A 9,531-nucleotide genomic window follows, 5' to 3' on the forward strand; every position below is an offset into this window, starting at 1 on the left:
TGATAAATGCTTCTAAGGACCCTACGCTTTTTGCTCTCAATCTTTCCTTTTCTATAGTTTTTTTATACTTCCCCCTTGCCTTTCTTTCCTTTATCTCTTTCGATGTACTGAAGACTTCCTGCTCTAATTCTATTTCTTCCGAGGAGATGCTCGCTCCACTAGCCTGCCTTCTTCCATCTTCTGCCATCTTCCCTGCCTCTATCGCTGCTGTCTGTTACCTGTCACGCCTTTCTTTGTCGCTACCCAACCCTGCTACTACCAATCCGTCAACACAGTCTTCCCACCCTGTCACAAATCTCCAAACAAAGTTCCACACAAATCTTTCTCAATCCTCCAAAATATCTACCTTCCCTTTACAATCTCACAATCCCACAATTAGATCTCTCACCTCCACACCCTTCCACACACTTCGACAATCCACTCACCTCAAATTTCACCACAATATCAATGAAAATCATTTATTTCATTTGAAAATGAATTTATTTGGTTAAAATGTAAATATTCAATTAAAATTCCTTTGTTTTATTTTTTTTACTGAAAATGTAACAATTCTATTTTTGGTTAAAAATTCATCTTTTTTAAATGAAAATTCAACTATAAGGTTAAACATTTATCTTTTTGACATAATATTATTGTTTGTGTTTGTGAATTTACTTCTTTGTTTAAAAATTGAACAATTTTATCATAAATTCGCTTGTTTTTTGTTGCTGTTCAAAATTTAACGGTTTCATTTTTGGTTAAAAATTTATATTTTTCAGTTGAAAATTTATTTCTGGCGTCATAAATTAAAATATATTTTGTCGGAAATTAAATTTGTTATCTGAAAGTGTAACTATTCTATTTCTGGTTAAATATATATATTTTTTTAGTTTTAATACATTGTTTTGTTTGAAAAGTGATCGTTTTCAGTTAAAATGTGGTGTTTTTTAGTATTAAATTATTATTCTGGTTTGAAAATGCATCTTTTTTGGTTAATTTTTTTTTAATTCAATTATTTTTTTGAAAATTAATTTTTTGAACTGAAAAGTTAACTATATCATTTTCGGTTGAAAATTGTATGCCTAACATTTCTTAGTTTGAAAGTGCATTTTCTTGGTAAAACTTATTTACTTTTATTTTGAAGTGATTTTTTTGATAAAGATTTAAAAATTCTTTTTTTGTTGTTTTAAAATTGAGTTTTAAGATTTTGAGTTTTTGTTTTCGGTAGAAAATTATTGGTTTGAAAATTAAATTATTTGTTTGCATATTCAATTTTTGGCTCGAAATTTTTAATATTTTGTTGGAACTTTTTTATTGGGTTATAATTATTTCTTAACTGACAATGTAACTATTCAATTTTTCGTTTAACTTTTATTTTTTTAGTTAAAAATTCAACTATGTGGTTGCCAAATGTATTTTGTTCAGAATTTGTTTTTTTGGAAAAATATTATTCTTTTTGTTAGTAAATTAATTTCTTTGGTTGAAAGTTTTACTCTTTTGTTGTAGATTCGATTGTCTTTTTTTTAATTCAATTTTTAATTTTTTGAACTGAAAATCTTACTGTTCCATTCTTTGTTAAAAATTAATCTTTTTTTTTAATTCGTTTCTAAAGTTGCAAACTAAAGGAATTGGTTGAAAAAAGTTTTTTCTTGAAAAATTGCCTTTTTGTCGAAAATTCATCTGTTTTAGCTAAAAATTCATTTCTTTGGTTGGAAATTCGCGTTTTTTGTGTTTAAAATTAATTTCTTTCAATTGCAAACTTAAGTATAAACTAAAATTTTCAGTCAACAATGTCTTTTTTTTAGTTATATCCTAGATTGAAAATTGAACTATTTTGTCGGAAATTCCTTTTTTTTGTTGCCAATTAATTTGTATTAAAAATATGACTAAGATCTGCAGCGCATAATTTAAAGCATTTTAAGCCCTGAAATCTTGTCTCCTATCTGTGTTTACATATTACAGTAAATGATATTTTACTTTTCGCAATAAGTCTAATCATTCTAAGGGTAATTAGGCATTTCAAAACCGGAATAAATTTACGTAGAAGCTAGATCTTCATTCGCGAAGTCGGGAGAGCTCGGGTTCAGGCTCGTGCGTTTTCGTCTGGTCTTCGTAGCATGCAACAGAAACGTCTCACCGACACGAAACGTTTCCATGTGTGATAGGTTGGTTACTATCTGTGAATGACCTAATACGATATTTCCACAAAATTCTCGTGCACCCGAAGGACACGGAGCGACCCAAGGGCGACCGCCTTCTTCATGTTCCCCGCAAGTCTTATCACCTTGGTGACATGCGGGGATGCTTTTCAGGCTATTAACCAGTGAAAGATTGGCACCTCTAAGAGCGCCGACGATAATGACGATTACCTTAACAGAATATTCCGGTTATTATCACAAATATAGGAATGAGGAGTCGAGATTTGATGCATTTTGCTCAAACATGATATTGCAGTCAAGATCAAGTGTTTCAGCAGCTTTCTCCGCCGCTTTATACAGAATCGATCCTTTTCCCACCTCTTCGTGCTTTCTGACCATTTTAAGAAGAGTGTCCCATCCGTCTACGACTATATGTTTTATACCCAGAATAATCATGTTGTGAAGACATTTAAGATGTTTTATTCCGCGACCACCTTGAAAGTATGAGATGTAAATTTGCGAAACAGAAGACTTATGTTACATGCTTTTGTTTATGTTCATAACCTTTCGTGTGCCGATATCAAGAGATATGAGCTTATACTTCGCCCATGGAACTACTCCAAATGAATAAAGTAATACCCGAACGTAAAGCATGTTCGTTGCAGATACCTTTGTTCTTCGCCGAAAGTTTTAATTTCCCTTACAATAATTTTCAAAAAAAAAAAAAAAACACCAGTTTTTACTAACAATAGAATGATTTTTTGGGAACCAGTAGATTTTTCCTAATTACCTAGCGGGTTTTCGTCAAAATGACTATAAGGGAAAATGGAAATTTCTGGTAATTAAATACCAAACTTTCTTGTGCGATTTGTCCCAAGGGTTTGCTTCCTGAGCACGGCAAGGGACGAATACTGACATGTGACGTGCAATAATGTTTCGGTATAACTGCCGCATCTCCTGTATCCTACCGTAGGCTTAAATCCAATTTTACGCTTGTGATATTTCAAGTTGTTGCACCCTGTGACAATCTTAACCATTATTCATTGATTATTCGTTGGTATTTCGTCCGGATAATTTTTGATGACCACATTACTTTTTTCTGTCTGTTGTCTTAATGCCTTCTTGCACTGCCAAACCAGTTCTGATGTCATGTACGGTTTTACCACTGCGTTTAATGTATTCTGATATTTTGACGGTTGGCAGGTAAACATGCATATGTCATACGTACTTTAAAATATATAATAACCAACATTTTTATACAGTTGGCAATGCTGACATTCATTATGTAGTTACAAAATCAAAATGTTCAGCAGGTACATATTGTGTGATACTTATATTTAAATCGCTGCAAAATCGCTAGAAATTTGTATAATTACCACGTGAATCAAAGTAAAACATTTACAAACGGATGTGTAACTTCCAACAACTTTCTATACAATGCAGTTTAAAAGCTTCATTTATTAAATGAAACGGGTAACTATTTGTGTGCCTATTGAAATAACTATTTGTGTTACACCAACATCTAAAAGGGGTGAAATAAGAGTAAAAAATGGATTCCTACCGTTTTTATGTCGTTCTTCGTATGCTGATCTTTCCTTGGTGTTCACTTGGGAATGTGTTGAGTGAGATAGAAGTCTAAGATCTAGAGGAGGTTGGACAGGATTTCCTCGAGTAAGAGTTACGAGTACCCCACGTAAAATGCGATCAGCTTCGAGAAAAGAGATAGCGAGGACGCAGGCTAGCAACACAAATAAGAGACTGACTGCTGACCATTGTAGAGCACTCTCCCAGGTTGGCCTCGCCAACACTTCCGCGCAAGATTCAAGTCTTCGCGACGGTACCGTTGTAAGTAAACTTAACCGCACGATCCCTGCAATAGGATCCAATTTTTGTTATTAAACTTGTTTACAAATTTGAAAAGCATGCAAGTTAAGCCTTATTAGATTAAATAACCCTACCATTTTCGTACACATCTGGAACTTCGCCTCCTCCAAGACTGGTTATTATTAAAAGCTCCCTTTCAATTCTCGAAAGCGTGAAGTCTGGCGTATAGGCGATCTCGATTTTCTTCGTGTCATTTGGACCAAGCTTAAAAGGTTCGCAATTCAGTACTTTAAATCCGTATCCCTCACAGGACACGCCACTGATGTAAAAGCCGAAAATTTCGATTGGCACCTCGCCTGTATTTCGTGCAGTGAACGAACGCTTCACTGTAAGATTTGGAATTGGATTTCTTCTGGATCTATCACCTAAAATAAAATTTGAGATATTTACAAGACCATAATAACTTGTAGATTAGGCAGAAACTTCATAATTACGCTCGCAGTCTTTGAGATGTTTTTCCGCAAGTTCAAACAACAGAGGAGTCGCAGAACCTGGCTTACGATTCCCAAATTTAAATTGTGCAAAGGCCCCTCGACCGACCAATCGCATGACTTCCAGAATAGTTATATTGTTTCTAAAAAAGAAAGTACATTTTTGCCTATTTTGATTTTATTTTCTACTTTTAAGAGAAAGCATGAACACATTCGGAATATATTTACCTAATATATAAAAGTCCAGCAGACAAACAGTCGGATGGAGGCGTATAGGAAACTTGCACGTCTCTGGTTTCATTTGGTTGCAACAGCAGAGGCAACGTTTGAGGCGCCGTAGTTATGCTCCACTCTTTTTCGAACAAGTCCCGCTCGCTTTGCAATGCCTCAATTTTAAACTCCCCCGGCATTGTTGCCGGGCAATCCAAACATACTGGTTTGAATCTAGTGAATAAAAGACTATAAATGCAATGGCTAACATTATAAGTAAAGAGTGTACATTCAAATTAGATTGTGTGCGACAAACTAGAAGCAGATGTCGGCTTCTCTTTTGGATCCGAAGGGCATCAATTTTCTATTAATGTCTCCTTATAAATCTAACTTACTGAGTCCACATTTTTTAAATTTAATAACAATTACATACGCATAATAGAAATAAAATCATAAACAGCTACAAAGCTCACAACCAAAGCAGAAATCATTCAAAATGAAAAAATTTCAATTCTAAAGATTTTCAAAATTTTCAATATCCAATTGAAAACATTAATATGAAATACAATAAAATTATACATTAAAACGGTTTGATTCTAAGTTTAAATCAATAAGCATGGTTTAATTTGATATTCATACTCACTTTTACAGAATATCAATTCTGAATTAAAAGCGAAAACCTACATGCCACTAAATGATGTGCAAAGTGAAACAATCCAGCAGACTCTGCGAGAATAATATTGGCGTATGCGCGAATACTCACATTTGGCTGGAAAGTACCATACGGGAACACAAATTTTGTGAAAAAAGTGTAAAGGAGTGCTTCAAAATTTTCTCTTATAGTTGTTGTGAAAAGAGCGTGTGATACACGTCCGCATAAGCTATTGCTACACGTAAGATTCCTACAGTAGCAGGGCTATTTTAATTGTAAAAATGGTTAAATAAAAACTCCTTTAAAGAATTGTACACTTTTGTGTCCCTTAAAATATTTCTAAATTACAATTAAAGGATTTGAAAAAATGAGACAATTTATGTGTGGACAGAGTTGACTTATAATAAAAACGCAGAATATTAACATGTTTTATATCCATTTCAAGATTAATCTTGTAATTTGCACCATCATTTTATATACAGGCGCGGTACTCAGACTTCTTTATTAAAACATGATCATACGCCGAAAAAAATATGCGACTATATTAGTTCAATAATACCTTGGACTAATACGCTACGTATAAATTACAACTCTGTAGGTAAAAAAGTGGAAATGGATCTCTTCCTATAATTTTTAATTTCATCGGTTTAAGTATAGAACCGACGGTATAGCAATACCGAGCTATATCGATTAAGTAAGTATTGACATGAAGCAGTTTATTTATGCAGAACTCGCAACATTCTTAAGTTGAATATCAGCTGTTCTAAAGCATCGAGCACACACTGTTCTACTTTTTTACCGGATACGTAACGAATCTGAACCACAGTGCGTCGGTAAGATAGAACTTTTACGATTAAAAATACTAGACGCGCTTCGTTTAAACAACGAGCAGCTTCGATTCTAAAAATGCGAAAACGGAGCAGCTCTACTTACGAAATGCTCACATTGAAGTATCAAACGGCTCTAGGTGGGGCGAAGCGAAACCCGACCCGTTCAATGTTTTCATACGCGAACAATACAATAAAGTCGGAGAGTTAAGAATGATGATCGGTTAAAGTTACGATAATGCTGTAATGATATAGTTGCAGATATAAAACACATCGGATCAATCAAGAAACGCCAGCTGATCCGATTGTTCGCAATATAAAATGCAAGCTGATTGTTAATATAACTTCGTATGTACTGCAACTACGCAACTTATCGCGTACCAATATCAGTACGTGATTATTTGCCACCATAGATTATAATAATTATATACTTCCGGCTTAAAAAAAACTGATTAGTTTTACTTTTTAATTTTTATATTGTTATAAAATCCGTTCTACGTTAAAAGTCGAGACTCTTTAAAATATACAAATACGTGCGTCTACATAATTTAAAGTAAAATTTATTCTTCTATTATTTTACAATTTTCATTATTACGAGCTTTTCGCTTTAAAATTATGGTATACACAAATTAAGGGGAAAAAGTTTAAAGGGTTAGTAGCTTTTAGGTTACTAAATAAAAATGCTTGTACATAACATAAATGCGAGAAAGCATTTTATATTAAAATCTTAAAAAATTGAAAACAATATGTATAACAAAAACCCGCTGCCAATGGATTGGCACGAAGCTATCTCAATCTACACTTTCACTTACAAATAACAAATAACTAGAAGTCGGTTCATTCGAATTTCATCAAAATTAAAATCGATTAATAGAATCATGGGATCTACCTTTCCTGTAAGCTACAATAAAAAATATTTATTTTTACTTGAGTTATCGTGGAAAAACAAAAACGCACTTTTTCACTTAACCTGAAAACTCTCAAAAACGAATAGATCAATCGGGCTAAAAATTTAGTCACTTATCAAAAAGCTTCCTCTATGAGGAAGCAATAAATCACAATCGTTTTCAGGTTATAAGTTAAATAACCATAATTTAATGAAGATAAATGCCGCATAACAATAAGAAAATGATTCTCATTCTGTTTATAAACTTTTATAAACGGAAATCTTTTTCATGTTTTAAATATTTTTTAAATTATATAAGAATAATTTTTACAAAAACGCGATTATTTAAAAAATCTTTTAGTACAAATTAATGGAATTGATATTTTTGTGTTAATACTTTTGGTTTAAGGTACGTTTATGACACGTTTTTACAATGGGCCGATACAATTAAAAAGAAATTTGCCATGGAAGTAACATTTTGCTATAAAAATGACTCCAGCGGATCAAATGTGTAAGCTTAAAATTGTTATTTTTAAAAATTAATGAATTTTACTTTCAAAAATTTAGACGCACGTATTAATATATTTTAACGCAAAACGAATTTTATAACATATAATAATTAAAAAGTAAAACCAATCAATTTTGTTTAAGCCGGACATATATAATTATTATAATCTATGGTGGCAAATGATCACGTGCGGATACTGGTACGCGATAAGTTGCGTAATTGCAGGACATACGAAGTTAGATTAACAATCAGCTTGCATTTTACATTGCGAACAATCTAAATCTTACTTCATTCGATCAGCTGGCGTTCCTTGATTGATCCGATAGTGTTCTATATCTGCAACTATCTCATTACAGCATTATCATAACTTTGACGGTTTATCATCCTTAACTCTCGCACTAAATTTTATGAACGATGTTTGTTACTTTAATTATTGACGTGCACGGTTTACATTTGAGAGCACGCGAGATTTGAAATTAAATAATTAGTGTTTAATTTTTCCCAACACATATGGTCCGGCGCGTCAACTCAGCGCACTGCTCACGAGAAGCTTCTGCGTTACAGATTCGTTCGATTCTCGCTGTTCGTCGTTATTCGAACCAGAACAGCTGAACAAAACGAAGCGTAGCTTCAGGTATGACATCATTTAACGGGTCGGGTTTCGCTTTACGCCCACCTAGCGCCGTTTGATACTCCAACGTGAGCATTTCATACGTGGAGCTTCTCCGTTTTCGCATTTTTAGAACCGCAGCTGCTCGTTGTTTAAACGAAGCGCGTCTAGTATTTTGAATCGTGAAAGTTCTATTTTACCGACAAGCTGTAATTCAGATTTCGTTACGTACCCGATACAAAAATCCAACAGTGTATGTTTCGATATTTTAGAACAGCTGATATTCAACGTATGAATTCTGCGAGCTCTACATAAAGAACTACTCCATGTCAATACTTACTTAATCGATGTAGTTCGGTATTAATATAGCATCGGTTCTATACACAAACGGATAAAATTATAAGTTAAATAAAGAGATCCAGTTCCACTATTTTACCTACAAAGTTCTAATTTATGCGAAGTGTATTAGTTTAAAGTATTATTGAACTTATATAGTCGCGTCTTGTTTTCGGTATACCGAACAGAATCGTTAAAAACTCATCAAAGGAGAAAGTACTCAAATGATTGTTGTGTAGATATATTTCGGTATCTCACTCATGTGTTTGGTCAATGCTACCAAAAAGAATAAATGTACGTAATATTTAAACAAACAATGAATTTTCGCAAAGATATTACGGGAGAATGCAAAAGTGGCCCAATCAATCAAAATCTGATACTTTACTATTGATAAAAATAATTTTAAAATAGGTGAGACCGGGGCGAGATGATCATTATGGTGTGGTCTAAAAATGAATTGCGATTGTTTTCATGCTAGAGGGCAATGACCCCCCGCCCCTCACTATTTCATTCCAAATCCGAAAAAAGAAATTTCCTAATTTATATTTGAAGTTTCCCATTTAAAAGGCATGGGGAAAAATCACTTTTAAACATTTATGAAATAATTTTCTAGGGTTTGGGAAATTGTGACCGGAAAGTATAGAGACTTGTAGAGAATTATATAAAGATGAATTTCATAAATCAGACATATGGGCTTGACACCCCTATCACGCCCCTCCCCGTCCTCACCCCAAGTCCATGAAAACTACCCTTAAAACCAAAAAATGTCAATTCTTCATGAAATCGACCTTCTGAGCACTGTATTCTCGTATTTTTATTACTTAAAAATATTCATATTGGTCTAGCGGAATATCAATCGAAACTGTTTAATTAATTTTAAAATATTTAAGCAAATGAAATTTTTGTTAGCAATTTTTTTTCTTAAAAAAATTTTTGTTTTCGAAACATTATTAACATTATTACATTATTACTCTTGGTCCATTGGAATATTTATTAGCATGCATTTATTAATTAACAATGATTTAAACAAATGGAATTTGTTTGACTAATTTTTTCATTTATTTTTTTAT

General features: G+C 33.0%; 1 protein-coding gene across 2 annotated transcripts in view; it reads right to left on the minus strand.

Annotated features, from left to right (window-relative positions):
- The window catches only part of LOC117173345 (transmembrane protein 131), a 462,351-nt gene that overhangs the window by 115,535 nt on the left and 337,285 nt on the right, over positions 1–9,531 (minus strand). For both annotated transcript variants that reach the window (XM_033361843.1, XM_033361842.1), the window contains 4 exons: positions 4,661–4,876; positions 4,436–4,575; positions 4,076–4,366; positions 3,679–3,987 (listed from right to left, as the gene is read on the minus strand). In XM_033361843.1, the coding sequence (XP_033217734.1) occupies positions 3,679–3,987; positions 4,076–4,366; positions 4,436–4,575; positions 4,661–4,876 (956 nt within the window). The remainder of the gene's footprint in view (positions 1–3,678; positions 3,988–4,075; positions 4,367–4,435; positions 4,576–4,660; positions 4,877–9,531) is intronic.

The sequence above is a fragment of the Belonocnema kinseyi genome, chromosome 5, assembly GCF_010883055.1.
Source record: "Belonocnema kinseyi isolate 2016_QV_RU_SX_M_011 chromosome 5, B_treatae_v1, whole genome shotgun sequence".
Taxonomy (NCBI): Eukaryota; Metazoa; Arthropoda; class Insecta; order Hymenoptera; family Cynipidae; genus Belonocnema; species Belonocnema kinseyi.